Below are 21,550 nucleotides of genomic sequence, written 5' to 3'. Positions count from 1 at the left end.
AAAAAAAAAAAAAAAAAAAAAAAAAAAAAAAACAACACGAGAGAAAACAAAAAAATTTCTCCCCTTTATTGATGACCCCAGCCCCCCCCCATGAAGGAGGAAGTAGGTCTCCCTCCACTGCTCTGTTTTGCGGGAAGAAAGTGAGGCCCAGAGAAGTCAAGGAACTTGCCCGAGGTCACCAGCATGGAAGTGGCAGAGTGGGAGCTTGAACTCAGGCCTGTCTGACTCTGGCTCTCGTTTCTGCTCCTGCCCAGGGCCAGCCCCCTCGCCTGCCTCTCGGGACCCCCTTGGCATCTTCTGAGCACTGTCCTGGGCGTTCAGGGCCCATCCTGTCACAGGACCCCCGGATGGCCCCCCCCCTCACCCCACAGAAGTTCACTAAGCGCAGCGGAGCTGAGGATGGCTCTCAACCTACCAGAGGCGGGAGACCGAGGCTCAGGGAGGGGAGGTCTGCATGGGGCTGTACCCAGGGTCATGTAATTTGGGGACAGCTCTGGCCTCAGTCTCTGCAGAGAAGCCGCTGTCCAGACTCCTGCACTGGAAATGCAAACTGCAACCTTGGATGGAGCATCCAGTGTGGACTGTGAGGGGAGGGCTGTGCCTCTGGACCGGGGAAGACCCCTGAGGTTAGAGGCGGGGCTGCCCCCCACCCCTGTGGCAAATCATTCAACAGAGCCCCTCCAACTGGGCAGCCGCTGGGCCAGCCCATGGAACTGGCGCCACCATGGTTCCCAGCGCCCCACCTCCAGCCAAGTTCAAGTTCATCTTGGCCATTACCTCATGTCTGGTTTCTGTTGGCAACCGACAGACTCTGGGCGTGACCCTCCCGTGGTGGACCAGCCTCCCCTCAGCCCTTCCTCCCCCTCCTCCCTCCCCTCCCCTTCCTGCCTGGCTCTGGCCCCAGCAATGGTGGTGGGGGAGGTACCCTCAACTCCATATCCTCCCACTCAGCTGAGGGGAGACCGAGGCAGCGGGTGTGTAGGGTGAGGTCCGGGCTCCGGTATCCCGCTGGCCTGGCTGCAGCCGCTTGTGTGGCTCCGGGCATGTGGCTCAACGCCTGCCTTGCCCCCACCCTCGGTTTACCCACCTGCTTACGTGGGCCCCCGTGCAGGAGAAATGTAGGGGCGTGGAGGGCATCACAGAGGGGAGGGGCTGGGGCATCAGAGCCACTCAGCCTCACGGTGGGGGGATTAATGGGGAAGGACAAGGGGGGATGGGTGGGTAACTGACCAGGGCGAGATCAATTAGCATTGATCACAGGGAGGGATATTGATCGGGGGAGAGTCTGTGGACTGGGGGGTGTCGGGAGCCGGAGAGGCAGAGGGGAAGGGGCGCCCACCCAGGCTTCGGGGGAGGAGGGGGCAGAGGGAAGCGAATCCCTGCCAGGAATAGAGGAGGCGGAGGCAGAAGTGCTGACTGGCCAGAATCGGAAATGAGAGGCCTCTGAGCTCAGGGTCCTTTGAGCGGGAGCGGGGAGAGGGGAGAGCGGCTCTCACTGCTTCTTCCCTCCCTCTCTCTGGGTCTGCAGGGAGGCAGCGGTGCCCGGCCTCACCCCGGGTGCTCTTAGTCCAGTCAGGGCAGCAGCGCTGGGGTCCTCCCCAGACCTGCCCTCCCCTGACACCAACTTTGGGGACCTCGCCTTCCCCCCAACTCATGCTCCCCTGAGAGCCTCTTGACAATGTGTCACCTCCCCTCTGTGCCCCAGAAAGTTCTGACTCCCAGGCCTGGCGGGTGGCCACTCCCTCCCTCTGAACGCTTCTATGGCTCCCCACTACCCCAGAGCAAAGCCCAGCCCAGGTCATCTGTCTGGCGCCTGCCATCGGAGGTCTCTCACATTCCAGCCATTTCCCACGTCGCCCCCCCCAACAACATTGCCTATGCTGAGACCCCTGCCAGTGCCCCCCCACCCACCCCATTCCGCCAGCCCTGTTCCCATTCCTTCAGGGTTCCCAGAGGGGTCCAGCCAGTCAAGAGAGGGATGTTAAGAAAGATGCCGCCCTTGCCTGCCTCAGTTTCCCTCCCCTCCCAGGCTCGAGCGGGGTGGGGCTGGAGCCAGCGCAGTCTGAGAAGGGTCCCGGGCCCTGGCAGGACTGCCCGGTCAGAGTTTCGTCCAAGGCAGAGGCTGGGGAAGGGTTAAGCGGGCGGCCTCCTCCCGCCGCAGCTTTTATTAGCTTTGGGTTCCGAACCACTTAAGACATTCCCAGCCTCCGGCAGGGAGAGATGTGGGGTGGGGGTGGCAGAGGTAACGCCTGGCTCCATCAGCACCGGGCGAGGGAGAGGGTGGTCAGTCATAGGTGGCCCAAATCCCAAAGCGAGGAGTCCTGGATGTCTGCTCGCAGGGGGCCCTGACCAAGCCACTCCCCTCACCGGGGCTCTGTGGGTGCAAGGCAGGGTGCTTAATGTTTAGGGGGTGTGGGGAAGTCTGAACCTATCTGTGCCCTTTCTATCCCCCAGTGCCCTTCAAAGGCTCCTGGTGTGGGTACCCAAGGCCAGAGGAAGAGACAGAGGTTCAGAGCAGCGCTGGGCTGCAGCCCTGGCTCCTGACCCAGGATTCCCTATACCCACGGCACGCGGGTCTCCTCTGAACTCAGAAGCAGCTTCAATCCCTGCTTCCTCTCTGGCTGGTTTTGTGGAGCCTGGGAGGAGAGGGAGGGGCCGCCTACAGGCGTCCTGGGCACCCAGCACAGGGAGGGAGGGGGAATGCCATGTCCCCTCCCCCACCCCATCCGCTCAGCCAGGACAGCCCCGCAGGGTCCCGGGGAGGCCCCCTGACCCTTGCCTGTGTGCTGTGCATCAGGAAACCTCCCGCAGTGGCCGGAAGATTTGAACATGGCCTCTGGGGACCCCACACAACTCCACGCTCTGCAGTTCTTTGGCTGCTGGGTAGACCAGAGCTCGTTTCTCTCGGCGTCTGGACCTCCCAGGCCTGCGGCAGCCGCCCCTACATCCTCCAACCCTCTCCCCAACACAAACCGGGGAGACAGCAGAGGCTCAAAGGTCCAGCTGCTCACCCACAACCCGCAGACGCGCTCACACACTCCTGGCCTGCACAGAGCCTCTTGCAGGGGTGGGGGGCGAGGGACACCTGGGCCTGGGGCTAAGGCTGCCCTCCCACGCCTCCACTCCCTAGACCGCTATGCAGCCTCAGGCAATTCACTTCCCCTCTCTGAACCTCTGTCCACCGCCTGCCTGCCCGCCTGCCTTCTGGGGGTGGTAGGACCCCGGCCACGCTCACTCGGCTGCAGCCGCCTGATCATGAAGGTCAGCATGGACACGGACGCCGGCCCCTGCCCCATCCTGTCTGTTCTACTGACGAAGTCCCTCTGCCCCCACCCCTCACACTGGCTTTGACGTGGGCTGGAGCCTGGGGTGGGGGCTCGGATGCTGTCCTGGGAGGCCCCACGCCCCGCCATGGGCTGCCTCGGTTTCCCCGGCTGGTCCCTCTAGGCCTCAGTGTGGATGGGGGATGGAGGCTGGGGGCGGGGGGTGATGCGCTGTGTGACCCTGGGCAGATCCCCTTGTCTCTCTGGGCCTTAGTTTTCCCATCTGTGCAATGGGAAACAAATGGTAACGACACTGGTCCCATAGCTCTACCATGATGGCACCATGATGGTCTCCAGGAGACGCCCCTGGGAACCCCACAGGCTGAGTCTGGGGCCACACCCCATCCCCCCAGGACCAAGGTGGAGGGAAATTTGGCCTCAGGGAGAGGCCAGGCGGGGGCTCGAGGCCCGGGTGGGGTGTGGGAGGCTGGCGCCCCTGTGCCGGGGGTGTGGCGTGGGACCCAGCAGGCCCTCCTCGCCCTGAGCCCCCCGGGCCGGCCCCACTGCCCTGCCCCTCCCGCCCCCCCAGCCGGCCTCTTGGCCCCTACCTGTGCCTGATAAATGCCCGCAGGATCCCTTGGTCCTAATCCCACAAAGGAACGGTTTGCAGGGGACGTGTCGGGCGGAGAGTAGGCTGCAGGGAGGAGAGAGACCGAGAGCCCATTAGCGAGGGGTTGCGGGAGCCGGGGCAGCCCTGGCCCCAGAGATGGTGGCCACCGCCAGGCGTCACGCAGCCGCGCCTCCGCACCTGGTGCCTGGGGCCTCCGAGCCTGCCACCCTCCCTCGGCTGAACCACGCCCCCCTGAAAGGCCCGAGGTCCTTGGGAGGCGGGGATCCTGACTCGAGGGGCCCGGGGGTCACGGCTGACATCGCCCAGGTGGGCGGGGTGTCTGCTGAGAGGGAAGGCAGGATGGCTCCGTAATGCACAAAACCGCCCGTGAATTATTCAGGGTGTGCAGTGGCCGCCCGGTCCTGCCACTGAGGGCTGCCTCCGCGCGGGGTGCATGAATTATTGAGGGCGTTTTATTAATCTTCCTCCCGGAGAGGGCAGAGGGCGGGCTGGGTGTGTGCATACATACAGATGTGCATATTTATATTTCAGTCTCAGCGATTATATTTTGTCGGCGTGTGAGTAACTCACGGCCTGGTGCTACAACGGGGATGGGGGCTTCAGACAGGCCGGGACCCAGGTAGGGGGAGAAGAAGCTGCAACAGGTGGGGTCCCCAAGTTGTCCTGGCTGGGGCTTGGGGGAGCTGGAGGCAGTGAGGCTCAGGGGGAGAAGTAGGAGTAGATTTGCAGTTAAGAGCCCCCGTGCAGAGAAAAGGGGGTGGAATCCAGGCCTATCCTGCATTTATTAAGTGTCTACTGTATGCCAGGCACTGGGCATAATCCCATTGAGCCCTGAGTGTACCCTACGCAGCATCCTGCATCTATTAAGTGTCTATTGTATGCCAGGCACTGGGCATAATCCCATTGAGCCCTGAGTGGATACTACACAGTATCCTGCATCCATTAAGTGTCTACTGTATACCAGGCTCTGAGCACAATCCCACCGAACCCTGAGTGGATCCTCTGCAGGATCCTGCATTTATTAAGTGTCTATTGCATACCAGGCTCTGGGCATGATCCCACCGAGCCCTGAGTGGGTCCTACACAGTATCCTGCATCTATTAAGTGTCTACTGTATACCAGGCTCTGAGCACAATCCCACCGAACCCTGAGTGGATCCTATGCAGGATCCTGCATTTATTAAGTGTCTATTGTATACCAGGCTCTGGGCATGATCCCACTGAGCCCTGAGTGGATCCTATGCAGTCAATGCTCCCATTTCACAGATGAGCAGGCAGGGACGGCGGGCAAGAATGACCACAGCTGCCTGACACCACGCAGCGTCAGGCGCCACGAGGAACATCCACCCTGCCTCCCTGACCCACGTCACCGGCTTGTTCCCCACTGCCCTGGGAATTGGGAACCAAGGCGAACCCATTTTGCAGCTGAGAAAACTGAGGCTCAGAGAGGGGAAGACACCTGCCTGAGGTCACACAGGGAGAGAGCTGCAGAGGCGGGATTCCAGCCCAGGGTGGATTTGGGTCCGATCTCCTCCAGCCAGTGCTCAGAAGAAGCCGTTTTTGTTTGTTTGTTTGTTTGTTTGTTTTTGAGACGGAGTCTTGCTCTGTCACCCAGGCTGGAGTGCAGTGATGCGATCTTGGCTCACTGCAAGCTCCGCCTCCCGGGTTTACGCCATTCTCCTGCCTCAGCCTCCCGAGTAGCTGGGACTACAGGCGCCTGCCACCTCGCCCGGCTAGTTTTTTTTGTATTTTTTAGTAGAGACGGGGTTTCACCGTGTTAGCCAGGATGGTCTCGATCTCCCGACCTCGTGATCCGCCCATCTCGGCCTCCCAAAGTGCTGGGATTACAGGCTTGAGCCACCGCGCCCGGCCAAAGAAGCCAGTTTTTATGGGCAGGCAGCCCGGGTTCTGGCAGGCAGTGGGGCCGGGGGGAGGAACGCCGGGGCAGGGGGAAGAGGAGCTGAGGGCGCACAGAAGGAACCACAGCCACCAACTGCTTGGGTGGGGTGGGGTGGGGGGGTCTCATTTGGAGAGTGAGGGACAGAGATGCTCAAAAAGGGGGGTGAGGGGCAGATGGAGTCCATGGGGAGAGGTCTCTGGGTTCTGAGATGTCTGGCGCCCTGTGAGGGTGGGTGACCCACCCAAGCCTGCATGGGGGTCACGGGACAGTCTGGGGATAGAGCCACTGCGGACGAACGGGGTGGACCTCAGGACGAGGATGCCAGGACCGAGGGGCCATCCAGCGGCCACCCAGAACCACATCCAGAGGGCGGAAAAGTCTAGAAGGTGCAGTGGCCAGCAACCCAGGGGCTTCTGGGTCAGGTGGACAGGCAAAGAGGGTCCCATCTAAAGGTGTGGTCCAGTCCAGATCACCCAAAGGAACTGCGCCTGGCATAGCTCCTTCCTCCCCAAGAAGCCAGAACTCTGGAAAAGTTTATGTAAAACGTCCTGATTTTAAAATGATAACAACCGTTCTCCTTTTCCACAAAAGACCAGTCTGGGGGTGGAGTCTGGCCCTCGGGCCACCACTGTGAGATCCACGTCCACTGTCAGCTGCTTGACACACCAGGGAGCGTTTCTGATGGCCCACGGTGGGCACCGGGGTCCCCCAGGCGACTCGGCGAAGGGGACAGACCCTGGACTCTCACCCTGGCCCGTGGCTTGGTCCGGTCAGCCCCTAAGGCTGCCTCAGCCCTACATGGGCCCAACCATGTGGCCCCGGGCTGTTTTCCGGAGACCCACCAAACTCGCCAGGCCCCGCAGGGTCGGGCCTGACCTCTGACCTGGCAGTGGGGCTGGGGAGGGGACAGGCCCCCCTGCGGACATCCGCCCCACCAGGGCACCACTTCCCGCGTGCTTACAAGGCGAGGTCGGCGACGTGGCTCCTCCCTCGGAGGTGGTGGCGGGTTTGGTGGCAGGGGGGAGCGCCAGCCGTGGCAGCCCCGGGGGCGGAGGTGCCAGCATCTGAGCAGAAAGGCAGTGGCTGGGCATTTTGAGCTGACCACTTCCATTTAACTGGGGGAACAGAGAGACACGTGGTTAAGGGGTGGGCTCCCCCTCTACCTTGGGCTGCTGGCGCCGGCCGCCCCCGGCTCTGTGCACGGCCCCGGGCAGGATGGCAGGCTGGGGGAGCCAGAGCGTGGGTGTGACCATGGCGGGTTTGGTGGGTCTGAGGACGGCCAGAGGTGGAGGGGCCTAGGGACGCCCGCTTACTGGTGTCATTCAAAGCCCGGCACTGCTGGGTCCACGCTCACTGCATCTCCTCCGTAAATCCCCTGCACGCCAACTCGACTGAGTTCCTTCCAAACAGTGCCACTGCCTCCTAACAGCAGGGTCTCTGCGTTTTTCCTAATTCATTACGAGCACGCCATCATCCGCCATCATCCACGGCCCGGCCCGTGGTTCCAAAGTCCGAAAAGCTCTGAACACCCAAAGCTTCCCGTGGAGTCTGGCAAACGCTGTCTCGCTTGAACTGAGTTTGGTGGGTTTTTTGCAATCAATTTCTTCCTGCCCCCCGCCCCAAATCTTTTTTCCTTTTTGAGACAGGGTCTTGCTCTGTCACCCAGGCTGGGGTGCAGTGGGACAATCAGAGCTCACTGCAGCCTCGACTTCCCAGGTTCAAGCGATCCTCCCACCTCAGCCTCCTGAGTAGCTGGGACTGCAGGCGCCCGCCACCATGCCTGGCTAATTTTGAAGTATTTTTTTTTTTGGAAACAGGGTCACGCTATGCGCCCAGGCTGGTCTTGAACTCTGGGCTTATGCAATCCTCCCACCTTGGCCTCCTAAAATGCTGGGATCACAGGCCTGAGCCGCTATGCCCAGTCCCTCCCTGCCTTGTGTTAACACGAGTACCACTCACGCAGTTGCTGGGACCTGTGGGTGCTACCCAGACCCCACAGGGTGCGACGTGACGTGTCTGAAACCCTGGCATCCGAAAGCATCTCAATTCTGACCCAATCCAGCTGCTTCCCAGCACGACAGAGGAGGGGACTTCAGAGCCGAGTCCCCAAGACCCTTCAAAGCAGAAGTTGTGCCTTTGTGTGAGCACGTGGCCCCCGGGAGGTCACCTGGAGCTGCCAGGAGAGGCCCGAATGCGCCCCGCCCGACTCACCGGTCCAGGTTGCTGGCTGGCTGGGTCGCAGGCCAGCGAGACAAGATCTTTGAGCGGGTCCTGGGGGTTGAGATGAGGTGGGTAGCGGATGGCCGTGTGGGGGAAGTAGGTGGAGGCCGTCTGGGGCAGGATGGACGTCGTAGGGAAATGCAGAGCGGAGGACGGGTGGGGGCTCCGGGCGATCCCTGCGGAGACAGTGGGAAGCGGGGGTTACTTGGGGGCTCCAGCCGGTCTGCTCTGTGACCGTGTAACTGTGTGTCTGCGGGTGTGATTCCTGCCTGCATCTCAGTGCGTTTAATAACAACCAAAAAAAAAACCCCAGCTGCACTGACCACATTTACACCCAAATTCCCTGACTCCCACAGCAACCCCAATGGGGCTGTGATATTATCCTGTGTTTTAATTTAATCTTTTAGTTTTGTAGATGTAGAGGTCTTGCTATGTTGCCCAGACGGGTCTTGAACTCCTAGGCTCAAGCAATCCTCCCTCCTCGGCCTCCCAAAGTGCGGGGATTACAGGTGTAAGCCACCGAGCCTGGGTTTTTTCTTTTTTTTTTTTTTTTTTTTTTTTTTTTTTTTTTTTTTTTTTTTTTTTGAGACAGAGTCTGGCTCTGTCACCCAGGCTGGAGTGCAGTGGCCGGATCTCAGCTCACTGCAAGCTCCGCCTCCCGGGTTCCCGCCATTCTCCTGCCTCAGCCTCCCGAGTAGCTGGGACTACAGGCGCCCGTCACCTCGCCCGGCTAGTTTTTTGTATTTTTAGTAGAGACGGGGTTTCACCGTGTTAGCCAGGATGGTCTCGATCTCCTGACCTCGTGATCCGCCCGTCTCGGCCTCCCAAAGTGCTGGGATTACAGGCTTGAGCCACCGCGCCCGGCCGGGTTTTTTCTTTTTTTTTTGAGACAGTCTTGCTCTGTCGCCCAGGCTGGAGTGCAGTGGTATGACCTCAGCTCACTGCAACCTCCACCTCCTGGGTTTAAGCAATTATGCTTCAGTCTCCCCAGTAGCTGGGATTACAGGTGCACACCACCACGCCCGGCTAACTTTTGTATTTTTAGTAGAGATGGGGTTTCACTGTGTTGGCCAGGCTGGTCTCGAACTCCTGACCTCTGGTGATCTGCCCACTTCAGCCTCCCAAAGTGCTGGGATTACAGGTGTGAGCCACCGCGCCCGGCCCCATCTTTTTTTTTTTTTAACAGAGGATGACAGGGTGGCCTTCAGGGGATGTGTCACCTGCCTGAGGCCACACAGTATCAGGTGGCAGTCCCGGAATTTGAACCCAGCCCATCTGGCTCCATGGTCTATACTATAAACCTGGGGTTGGTAAGCTCTTTCTGCAAATGGCTGAATAGTGACTTTTTTTTTTTTTTTTAAGAGATAGAATCTCGCTTTGTCACCCAGGCTGGAGTGCAGAGGCATGATCATGGCTCACTGCAGCCTCGACCTTCTGACTTCAGGTGATCCTCCTGCCTCAGCCTCCCGAGTAGCAGGGACATGTGCCACCACGCCTGGCTAATTTTTTGTATTTTTAGTAGAGATGAGGTTTCATCATGTTGTCCAAGCTGGTCTCACAACTCCTGGACTCAAGCAATCCACCTGCCTCAGCCTCCCAAAGTGCTGGGATTACGGGCATGAGCCACTGTGCCCGGCCTAAATCCAGCATGTAAACCCCGTCTCCATCAGCCATCACTCCTCACCCCGTCCCCCAGCCCCAGCACCCACACATCCCCTTCCTGCCTCTGTGGCTGGGTCTGTCCTGGACATTTCATAGAAATGGGATCACACGCTGTGTGGTCTTTTGTGTCTGGCTTCTCTCACTGAGCGTGACGTCCTCAAGGTGGCCTGCGTCAGAGCCTCGTGCCTTTTCATGGCTGAGTCATATTCTATTGTGATGCCTGCCTTTTCCTCTTTCTAAACAGTTCAGTGATTTTTAGTATTTTCACTATTTATAGCAGTCACTCCCCCATCTCCCTAGCCTGTGGCCAGATAGTAAATATTTTTGGCTTTTGGCCACGTGGTCTCTGCTGTAATTACTCAGCTCTGCCAAGGCAGGGTGGGAGCTGCCACGGGACATATACAAAGATGTGGTCGTGGCTGTGTGCCAATAAAACTTTATTCATAAGAACAGGCAGCCGGGGGGCTGGCGTTTGCTGACCCCTGGGCCAAATGACTGCTTTGATTTGGGTCTGCCTCTCTGTGTGCATGACTGCGTAAAGAACTAAATATTTTATCACTAGAATGTGGGGTAGTAAGCAATATTTGAGGCTTCCTACAATTGGTCCTGCTTAATCCCAATGGCAACCATGGGAGGTGATTTTTTGTTTGTTTTGTTTTGTTTTTTTGAGATGGGAGTCTTGCTCTGTTGCCCAGGCTGGAGTTCAGTGCGCACGATCTTGGCTCACTGCAGCCTCTGCCTCCCAGGTTCAAGAAATTCTTGGGCCTCAGCCTCCTGAGTAGCTGGGATCACAGGCATGCATCACCACACCAAGCTAATTTTCATATTTTAGTAGAGACAAGGTTTCACCATGTTGTCCAGGCTGTTCTTGAACTCCTGATCTCAGGTGATCTGCCTTTCTTGGCATCCCAAAGTGCTGAGATTAGAGGCGTGAACCACCGTGCCTGGCCGAGGTGGAGATGTCTCTCTCTCTTTTTTTCTGAGACAGAGCCTCGCTCTGTTGCCCAGGCTGGAGTGCAGTGGCGGGATCTCGGCTCACTGCAAGCTCCGCCTCCCGGGTTCACGCCATTCTCCTGCCTCAGCCTCCCGAGTAGCTGGGACTACAGGCACCCGCCAACCACACTCAGCTAATTTTTTGTATTTTTAGTAGAGATGGGGTTTCACTGTGTTAGGCAGGATGGTCTCCATCTCCTGACCACTTGATCCACCCGCCTAGGCCTCCCAAAGTGCTGGGATTACAGGCGTTAGCCACCGTGCCTGGCCTTGTTTTTTTTTTTTTTTTGTTTTGAGACAGGGTCTTGCTCTGTTGCCCAGGCTGGAAAGCAATGGCGTGACCTCGGCTCGCTGCAACCTCTGCCTCCTGGGTTCAAGTGATTCTCCTGCCTCAGCCTCCCAAGTAGCTCGGACTACAGGTGCATACCACCATGCTCGGCTAATTTTTGTATTTTTGGTAGACATGGGGTTTCACCATGTTGGACAGGCTGGTCTCGAACTCCTGACCTTGTGATTCACCTGCCTCGGGCTCCCAAGGTGCTGGGATTACAGTCGTGAGCCACCGAGCCTAGCCTTTTTTTTTTTTTTTTGAGATGGAATCTTACTCTGTCACCCAGGTTGGAGTGTAGTGGCACGATCTCCGCTCACTGCAACCTCCGCCTCCCGGGTTCAAGCAGTTCTCCTGCCTCAGCCTCCCAAGTAGCTGGGACTACAGGTGCGTGCCACTATGCCTGGCTAATTTTTGTATTTTTAGTAGAGACGGGGTTTCACCACGTTGGACAGGCTGGTCTCGAACCCCTGACCTCGTGATCCACCTGCCTTGGCCTCCCAAAGTGCTGGGATGACAGGCGTGAGCCACTGCGCCGGGCCTCGTTGGCAGCTTCTGATCCTGCCTGTCCATCAGTGTCTGGGGTTGGAATGCGGGGATTAGATTGAGACAGGGGATGAGGGGAGTGAGGTGAAGGGTAAGCCCCGGGTTGCAGCCTCTTCTTATACAAAGGGGGAAACTGAGGCCCAAAGAGACTGAGTCCAACCTCTCAGCTGGGCTGGGACAAGGCCCTGGGCGCTGTCCACTACGGCACCTCTGTGGTTTTCTGCCCACCTAGAAGGCTACAGCAATACGACTCATGGTCAGACATCCAGTGGGACTTCTCTGGCTGTGAGAGGCCTGAGCGCAGGGCCCGCTGCCCCTCCCTGCCAGGGGCCCATGGCGCTCACCGCTGTGCACGGCGATGACAGGCCGGTGGTGCTGGGTGAAGCTGGAGAGGCGGGGAGAGTCCTGGGGGGACGGGCTGTTGAATGGTGACTTGTCCATCTCTGTCTTCTTCACCGGGGACGAGATGCCTGTGGAGGAGATGGGATGAGAGAGTCACAGGCTGGTCACACCCCAGGAGCCCTGGACCTTCCCCAAAGCCAGCCTCCAAAGGGATAGGAAGCCTCATCACCCTGCCTTCTCTTCTCCCAGAATCCTGAAGGGGAGAGGCTGTGAGCCCATTACACGGAGGAGTAAACGGAGGCTCAGAGCAGAGAAGGGGCTGGCCAAGGCGGCACGGCCAGAGGATGGAGAGCTGGGTACCAGCACGTGCCCCTGGGCCTCGGTCCCACCTGTTGCCTACTCTCCTTCCAGTGAAATGGGAAGGCTCAGGACTGCCCCATCACCTAGAAGTCACCCGAGCCCTAGAGAAGGCGCAGGGAGGGCAGAGACAGTCAGGTCCGAAGCCCAGTTAGACCCTGACTGGCTAAGTGCGCGCGGACAAGCCCCAGCTCAGCTCTGCCTTCCTTCATCCACACGGGAGGAAGGAATGGAGCCTCCCGGGATCTGAAGTGAGGTGCAACCACCCTCTGCAGTGCCTTGCTGGCATCACTCTGCAGACAGGGGCCTTACTACCTCCCAGGCTGCCTGGGACAGAAGCCGCGGCAGCCCCCAGCTTAGTAGCTCAGCCCCTCACACCTTCCTCAGTGAATCAACAAATGAAGAAACAGATGGAGGCCGGGCACGGGGGCTCACGCTTGTAATCCCAGTGCTTTGGGAGGCTGAGGTGGGCAGATCACTTGAGGCCAGGAGTTCAAGATCAGCCTGGCCAACATGGTGAAACCCTGTCTCCACTAAAAATACAAAATTAGGTGGGCGTGGTGGCGGGTGCCTGTAATCCCAGCTACTTGGGAGGCTGAGGCAGGAAAATTGCTTGAACCTGGGAGGCGGAGGTTGCAGTGAGCCCAGATCACGCCATTACACTCCAGCCAGGGCTACAGAGCCAGACTCTGTCTCAAACACAGAAAAAACAGATGGATAGCCGGGCGCGGTGGCTCACGCCTGTAATCCCAGCACTTTGGGAGGCTGAGGTGGGCGGATCACGAGGTCAGGAGTTCGAAACCACCCTGGCCAACATGGTGAAACCCCGTCTCTACTAAAAATACAAAAATTAGCCGGGTGTGATGGTGGGCACCTGTAATTCCAGCTACGCGGGAGGCTGAGGCAGGAGAATTGCTTGAACTGAGGAGGCAGAGGCTACAGTGGGCCGAGATTGTGCCATTGCACTCCAGCCCAGGCAACAAGAACGAAACTGTGAAACTCCATCTCAAAAACAAACAAGCAAGCAAACCAACCAAAAACTGATGGATGGACTCAGATAGGCTCACCCACCAAACACTGGCTTCCCTTCCGCTCCAGGCACCCCCCTGGAAAGCCCCTGGGTGTGGGGGAAGCAGGTGGTCCACGGTTCAAACCCCGGCTGGCCATGGGGCTGTGCAACCTGGGGTGAGCCGCCACATCCACCCCTTTTCATAAAACAGGGGATTCTGTAAAGCTCTGGAATTTCCATCGGGAGCAGTGTGGGAGTGGCAGCTGTGAGGACTGCGCCAGGGGTGCCTGTGTGGGTGAAGCCCACGGCCGTCTCGGATCCCTGGGCATCAGGGCATTCTCTGAGGATGCATTCAGCCCAGCTTTCCGAGGGAACGTCAGCCACCCAGCTCGAAAAATGTTACTGCAGGAGCCACTGCTGCTGCTATTTGGGGTGAGTGGGGAGATGTCAGGGTGCCCCTTGACACTTGCACCCTGTCTTTAAAATGAAGTGGGAACACAGAATCCCAAAGAGGGCCATTTTGGGTATTTCCAGGAGGCTGGGGTGGAGTCCCGGCTCTGGCGCAGACATGCCTGGCCTTCTGGGGCGGTGTCTTTTTTTTTTTTTTTTTTTTTGAGATAGAGTCTTGCTCTGTCACCCCGTCTGGAGTGCAATGGCGTGATCTCGGATCACTGCAAGCTCCGCCTCCCAGGTTCAAGCAATTCTCCTGCCTCAGCCTCCCGAGTAGCTGGGATTACAGGCGCCCGCCACCACGCCTGGGTCATTTTTGTATTTTTAGTAGACAAGGGTTTCACCATGTTGGCCAGGCTGGTCTCAAACTCCTGACCTCAGGTGATCCGCCCACCTTGGCCTCCCAAAGTGCTCGGATGACAGGCACGAGCCACTGCGTCCGGCCAATTTATTTGTCACCCAGGCTGGAGTGCAGGGGCACGATCACAACTCACTGCAGCCTCAACCTCCTGGGCTTAAGTGATCCTCCCACCTCAGCCTCCCAGGTAGGTGGGACCGCAGCCATGCACCATCATGCCCAGGAAATATTTTTTTTAGAGACGAGGTCTTGCTATGTTGCCCAGGCTGGTCTCAAACTCCTGGCCTCAAGCGATCCCCTTGCCTTGGTCTCTCAAAGTGCTGGGATTACAGGCGTGAGCCACAGCACCTGGCCCCAGGGAAGCTTTTTCAAGTGAGGGCTAAGGATCACATCTCGCCTGAAAAATGCAGTGTCCTGGGCCCTACCCTATCCCTGGAAATGGAATCTCAGGGAGGTGTGCCCTAGAGAGCCACAGTTTTTTTTGTTTTTTTTTTTGTTTTTTTTTGAGACGGAGTCTCGCTCTGTCGCCCAGGCTGGAGTGCAGTGGCTGGATCTCAGCTCACTGCAAGCTCCGCCTCCCGGGTTTACGCCATTCTCCTGCCTCAGCCTCCCGAGTAGCTGGGACTACAGGCCCCCGCCACCTCGCCCGGCTAGTTTTTTGTATTTTTAGTAGAGACGGGGTTTCACCATGTTAGCCAGGATGGTCTCGATCTCCTGACCTTGTGATCCGCCCGTCTTGGCCTCCCAAAGTGCTGGGATTACAGGCTTGAGCCACCGCGCCCGGCCTGAGAGCCACAGTTTTATAAAGAATTTTTACATTTCTTTGAAGGTAAAACATATCTACTGAGACCATCCAAACAGGGTGATGAGTTTAGCGTCCCTTCGACCTGGCCCTTGGAGTTCCTTACCTCCAGGGTGTCTCGGGGGGCCACCGCGGACACTGGGGCCAGATTGCTTTCTGGGGTGGGGCTCTCCTAGGCACTGCAGGGTGCTGAGCAGTGTCCCTGGCCACCACCCACTTCATGCCAGGAGCACCCCCCAGTTGTAACAACCACAGATGTCCCCAGACATCACCAAAAGTACCCTGGGGAAGAATCACCTGTGGGTGAGACCCTCTGGGTTAGGGGATCCCATGGACCCTCCGTGAGACTGTGTCCCATGATCCTCTGCCCTGCTGAGGTCCCAGGAGGCTGTACACACTGAAATCCACACCGAGTGAGGAGGGAGAGAGGAGGTGAATCCTAGGAGCTGGGGTCCCCCTGGTTTCTACCGTCTGCCCTGTCAGGAGCTTCTCCTGGTGTCTGGTGTGAGCAGTGACGTAACTCAGTATTTCCAAATAATTCGCACAGGATTTCTCAGTCTCGACACCGCTGATGCGAGCCAGATCGGTCTCTGCGGAGGGCTGTCCTGGGCACTGCAGGGTGCTGAGCAGCATCCTTGGCCTTCACCCACTCCACGCCAGGAGCACCCCTCAGCGGTGACAACCATGGATGTCCCCAAATGTGACCTGGTGTCCCCGGGTGATGCCCTGATGAGAAACGGTGAGGGTGTCACCGTGTTTTGGGTCTCCTGCTGATGGTTCCACAGGTACCTCCAGGCATCTGTGTGGCACAGCCCCTCCCCAGCCCTGTCCCCACCTCCTCTGTCCTCCCAGCATCGCTGTATCCTTCCCCGAATGGGGTTACCACTCAGGGAACTTCTGTCCTCTCTGATGGCTGCAGCCCAGAGGGAGCCCAGATCCAGGACCCAGCCAGGGGGGACACGCAGCTCTTCATCTGCTTTTGTCGCTGTGAAACCAGCTGTCCCACGGCCCTGCACACATCATGCTGTGAGGAGTGAAGGTGTCGCCGGGACACATCCCAGAAGCAGGTCAGCAGTTTGCGGGGACCCGGGAACACCCGGCTCTGGAGGAGACTGGCGCCCAGGACACCCACACGGGGGGCAGGAAGGATGACACCTCCACTCATGCCCAGTCTGTGAACACTCACGGGGGAACACTCCGGAGGCCCTGGGCATGGAGGCTGAGTCATCCAGAGAGGCCCCACTGCCCAGTGGGATGCCATGAAGTCTGTGACCAAGCTGGGCCCCAGCAGCCAGGCCCGGGCTTTTCTAGGGCAGGAGGATGTGGCAGGAATGAGAGTGGCCTGGAGGCAGGGAGGCCGGGCTGGTCCTGTCGGCATGTATGTGTGGGTATGTATGCCTGTGCACGTGTGCATGTGAATACATACATATGCATGCATGTATGTGTGTATGCCTGCACGCATGTGCATAGATGCATGTATGTGTGCATGTCTGTGTACGTGTGTACACATGTGAGCGTTTGTGCACGTGTGCATGCCTGCATGTTGCCTGCATGTGTACGCCTGCACATGCACGTTCATGTCTGTGTATGTGTGCAAACCTGTGTGTGCACATAAGTGTATGCATGCGTGCATGTCTGTGCATATGTCTATGCATGTGAATGCGCACATGCGTGTGCATTGTGCATGTGAATACATGCACACGTGTATGCCCGCACCTGCACGTTCATGTCTATGTGTGCGTGCATGCATGCACGCACATGTACACGTGTGTGCAAGCATGCACGCATACATATGTGTGCATGCCTTGCACAGGTGCGTGCATATATGAATGAGCACGCACGTGTGTGTGCAAGCGTGTATGAGTGTGTGTAGGGGCTGGCAGCTCCCTGCAGGCGCGGGCCATGGCGGGGATGAGGTTAGGGTTGTCAGACGCTCACTTAGGAGGATTTCCTAGAACAGCTTGTCCTGGATGGAAATAGTCTGGCTCAGACTCCACCCCCCGCCGCCACATCCCTGCAGACACCGCTAGAGCTTCCTGAGATGGGGCCAGCGGGAGCCAGGGCAGGGCAGGAAGGAGGGGGGAGCGCAGCCCAGGCACTGCGAGAAAGAATAACCCAGCATGCTCCCGGCAGGCTCTGCAGACACTGACTCTGCACCCTGCCTCCAAGCATCCTCCGTCTGTTCAGCAGGCACGCCTGGGACCCCGGTGGGACCTCCCTGTTCAGCCAGCGGGCCTGTGCGTCCCCCACCCATCTCAGTGGCCATCTTTCCTCTCAGGGAACACATCCGTATGCCCCGCCCCGCATCCTGCATGCCCCGTCTGAGAATATTGACTGTAGGGAGCACGCAGGCCCGCAGGCTCCCCCGTCAGAGCTTCTTCATGTCTGTTTAACACACACGCCCATCTGACCTCCTGTCTGTATTTAACGAAAGGCCCTCATCACCCCTGTCGGGGCAGCCATCTGTGTGCTCAACAAACAAGCCCATCTCCCACTGAAATGCCTGCTCCCCCAGGGGGCCAAGGCCCACTCTTGCTGGGCCTCTAGGGTCTGGGGTCAGGAGGGGGCCCTACACAGGGCGCATGGAGTGGACAGAGGCACCGACGCAGGTCATGAATCTGCTGAGGACAGCGGTGACCACTGGGCGTTGACAGTGCACCAAGGCCTCCTCTGGGCTCTGTGGACATGTGGGACCGGATCGTTCTCTGGGGTGGGGCCATCCTGGGCACTGCAGGGTGCTGAGCGGTGTCCCTGGCCTCCCAGGTGTCCCTGGACCCACCCTCCATGCTAGGACCACCCTGCAGTCGTGACAACCACAAATGTCCTCAGATGTCACCCAGTGTCCCCTGGGGGCAGGATCACCCCTAGGTAAAACCCCCTGGCTTTGAGGATTCCATGGACCCCCAAGAGACTCTGCGTCCCATGATCCTCGGCCCTGCTGAGGTCCCAGGAGGCTGCACATGTTGAAATCCACACCCTGAGTGGGAGGGACAGAGGAGGTGAGTCCCAGGAGCTGGGGGTCCCCTGGTTTACACCGTCTGCCCCACTGAGAGTTTATTCTGGTGTGAGTGGGGGGCAGACTTTTTTTTTTTTTTAAGACAGGGTCTCGCTGTGTTGCCCAGGCTGGAGTGCAGTGGGGTAATCATAGCTCACTGTAGCTTTGATCTTGTGGGCTCAAGAGATCCTCCCAACCTCAGCCTCTCCAGTAGCTGGGACCACAGGCACACACCACCACGTGCAGCTCATTTGGTATTTTTTTGTAGAGACAGGGTTTCCCTGTGTTCTCAAACTCTTGGGCTCAAGTGATCCTCCAGCCTTGGCCTCCCAAAGTGCTGGGATTACAGGCATGAGCCACCGTGCCCAGCCTCAGTTTTTTTTTTTCACATTAATTAACACAGGTTTCTCAGCCTCAGCACTGTAGACATTGGGGCTGGCTCGTTCTCTGGGGAGGGGCTGTCCTGGGCACTGCTGGGTGCTGAGCAGCGTCCCTGGCCTCCACCCACTCCATGTCAAGAGCACCCCCAGTTGTGACAACCACAGATGTCCCCAGACACCGGCCAGTGTCCCTGGGGGTGGGGCAGCACTGCCCTGGGTGAGGACCTTCTGTGAAGGCACCAGCCTCCTCGCATAATGTGGTCCTCACAGCTGCCCTGTGCAGAGCTTACAGGAGCTGCACCCATTTCACAGATGTGGAGGCTGAGGCCTGATGGGAGAAGTCACTCACCTAAAGCAATAGAACCAAGCGGGGGTGGAGGTGGAGTTGGAACCCAACTCTGTCCCTCCCCAGGCCACGCTCCAAAAGGGATGGGCAGGCCGGGCTCGGTGGCTCACGCCTGTCATCCCAGCACTATGGGAGGCCGAGGTGGGAGGATCACTTGAGGTCAGAAGTTCGAGACCAGCCTGGCCAACATGGTGAAACTCCATCTCTACTGAAAATACACAAATTAGCTGGGCGTGGTGGTGGGTGCCTGTAGTCCCAGTCCCAGCTATTTGCAAGGCTGAGGCAGGAGAATCGCTTGAATCTGGAAGGCAGAGGTTGCAGTGAGCCGAGATCATGCCACTGCACTCTGGCCTGGGCAACACAGTGAGATTCTGACTCAAAAAAAAAAAAAGGGATGGGGGAAGCCCGGGGTGAGGTGACAGAGGAGAGGAATGGATGGGGGCTGCCTGCCCTGCCCTGTGTAGTAACTGCCTGTGGATGGGGCCTGTGTCACCTTCAAATGGAGGCTACACCAGCAGCAAAAACAAAGCACCGGGGGGCTGCTCGAAGACGCCTTCCCTCCACCCCACGCAGCAGGGTAAGCAGGGAGGCCTCAGGGGGAGGCGGCCAGGAGAAAGGGCACTCCTGGCCCAGGCCCCAAGCGGGCAGAGCCTAGAGGCTGGAATGTGGGGCCTGGAGGCGTGCTGTGGGGGTCTTGCCTGGCAGGATCCACCCCAGGCCTTTGTGAGCCTCAGGGTGGGGGTCTGGCTGAGCACTGCCCGGAGAAAAGGCCCCAAGGCTGCCAGAGGAAGGGAGAACTGCTCTAATCAGCTTAACCCCCTTAATGAGCGGCTAATTGGGGACTGTCTAGACAGGAAGCTGGAAAGGCCGGGAGGAGGAGGAGGAGGAGGGGGAGGAAGCACAGGAGGAGGAGGAACATCCCAGGGTGGTGGCCAGGGGCCAAGGGCACCTTCGGGAGAGACCCTGCCCGCCTGGGTTCCTGTTTTGTGTCCTCCCTCTGCGGAAGCACCCAACCTGGGACCACCTTGCAGGCTGCAGCAATAAGCCTGAACCTTCCATGCCCCCGGCCCCTCTGGCCCTTCCCTTGGGCCCCCTGGCCCTTGCCTCGGTCCAGCAATGAGGTTACAGCTGGGAACCTCAGGAACTCCACTCCAGCCCCGGGGCCAGGCCTGTTCTGAGGCATCCTCCTTGGGACTTCAGAGGCTGCGAAATGTTTATCGATGCAGGCCACAGCGATGGGGAGAGGCCCAGGAAGCACTGGGCATAAGCTCAGGGCTCTGCCCCTTCCTTGCTGTGGGACCTTTGGGCCTCAGTTTCCCCACTTGTCAACGGATGGCCGGGGCAGCCCAGATCTCAGTGTTGCCGGGGAGGGGAAATAACCCAGCTTAGGACGTCGCAGATGTCCCATAAAACAAAGAGAGCGAGGTGCCCTGAGTGGGGCCGCTGGGAACGGCCACGTGGTTCTGTGTCCCTCTGTACCTGCTTGCTGCGGGGGTGACCTGGAGCGGGTGACGTCACCTCTCTGAGCCTCGGGGTTTCCCTCTGCAAAATGAGGAGCCTGCCAGTCCCCTCCGCAGGGCTGTCTGGGACTAAAATGTTGGGAAGGGACACAGAGCCAGCTGGGTGTGGTGGCTCACACCTGCCATCCCAGCACTTTGGGAAGCAGAGGCAGGAGGATCCCTTGAGCCCAGGAGTTTAAGACTAGCCTAAGCAACACAGGGAACCCTGTCTCTACAAAAAAAAAAAAAAATGCAAAAAATAGCCAGGTGTGTTGGTGAGTGCCTGCAGTCCCAGCTACTTGGCAGGCTTGGAAGGAGGATGCTTGAGCCCAGGCGGTGGTAATCGCACCACCGCACTCCATCCTGAGCGGCACAGCAAGTCGCTATTTGGAAGAAAAAAAAAAAAAAAAAAAAAAAAAGGCCAGGCGCAGTGGCTCACGCCTGTAATCCCAGCACTTTGGGAGACCGAGGCGGGTGGATCATCTGAGGTCAGGAGTTCCAGACCAGCCTGGCCAACATGGTGAAAACCCGCCTCTGCTAAAAACACAAAAATTAGCCGGTTGTGGTGGCGGGCGCCTGTAATCCCAGCTACTCGGGAGGCTGAGGCAGGAGAATCACTTGAACCTGGGAGGAGGAGGTTGCAGTGAGCCAAGATTGTGACACTGCACTCCAGCCTGGGCGACAGGGAGAGACCCTGTCTCAAAAAGAAAAAAAAAAAAAAGTGGCCCAGACCAGGGGTCACGCACCTTCTCCCTGCTCGGTTCAGGCCCTTTGCATATGCCACTGGCCATATATAGGGGAGACTCTGCCCTCAAAAGACGTTTGGCCAGATCTGGGGACATTTACGGTTGTCACCACTGGGGGGTGCTCCTGACACAGAGTGGGCAGAGGCCATGAACCCTGCACAGCACCCAACAGTGCCCAAGACGGCCCCGCCCCAGAGGATGATCTGGCCCCAAGCATCCACAGTGCAACTCCCGAAACCACGATTCTCCCTTCTGGGAATGCCCTCCCATCATTTTCCCTGCGGATAAATCCACTTAAATCATCCCGGTTGTAGCTTAGCCACGAATTAATAATAAACCCAGCTCTCACACCCCAAGTGCGTGCTTTACGTCCAGCCCTGGGCCATGGGTGTTAAAATTCTTCCAGTGTTTGGCTGGGCGCGGTGATTCACGCCTATAATCCCAGCACTTTGGGAGGCCGAGGCTGGCGGATCACAAGGTCAGGAGATCGAGACCATCCTGGCCAACATGGTGAAACCCCGTCTCTACTAAAAATACAAGTTAGCCGGGCATGGTGGCGGGCGCCTGTAGTCCCAGCTACTTGGGAGGCTGAGGCAGGAGAACGGCGTGAACCCAAGAGGCGGAGGTTGTGGTGAGCCGAGATCGCACGACTGCACTCCAGCCTGGGCGACAGAGTGAGACTCTGTCTCAAAAAAAAAAAAAAAAAAAAAAAAATTTTTGGGGT

The 21,550-nt window shown here is 58.4% G+C and overlaps 1 protein-coding gene across 6 annotated transcripts in view; it reads right to left on the bottom strand.

Annotated features, from left to right (window-relative positions):
- NFIC (nuclear factor I C) overlaps positions 1-21,550 on the bottom strand; it is a 112,894-nt gene that overhangs the window by 8,464 nt on the left and 82,880 nt on the right. For 2 of the 6 annotated variants that reach the window (XM_025366894.1, XM_025366893.1), the window contains exons 7-10: positions 11,887-12,012; positions 8,005-8,189; positions 6,755-6,908; positions 3,872-3,957 (exon numbers count right to left, since the gene is read on the bottom strand). In XM_025366894.1, the coding sequence (XP_025222679.1) occupies positions 3,872-3,957; positions 6,755-6,908; positions 8,005-8,189; positions 11,887-12,012 (551 nt within the window). Of the gene's footprint in view, positions 1-3,871; positions 3,958-6,326; positions 6,909-8,004; positions 8,190-11,886; positions 12,013-21,550 lie in introns of those variants that run through there. The other 4 variants (XM_025366896.1, XM_025366895.1, XM_025366890.1 and 1 more) reach the window with 3 other exon arrangements.

This window comes from Theropithecus gelada, chromosome 19 (assembly GCF_003255815.1).
Source record: "Theropithecus gelada isolate Dixy chromosome 19, Tgel_1.0, whole genome shotgun sequence".
NCBI classification, from domain to species: domain Eukaryota; kingdom Metazoa; phylum Chordata; class Mammalia; order Primates; family Cercopithecidae; genus Theropithecus; species Theropithecus gelada.
The sequence above is the reverse complement of the archived record's forward strand: the minus strand, read 5'-3'. Positions and strand labels throughout refer to the sequence as shown.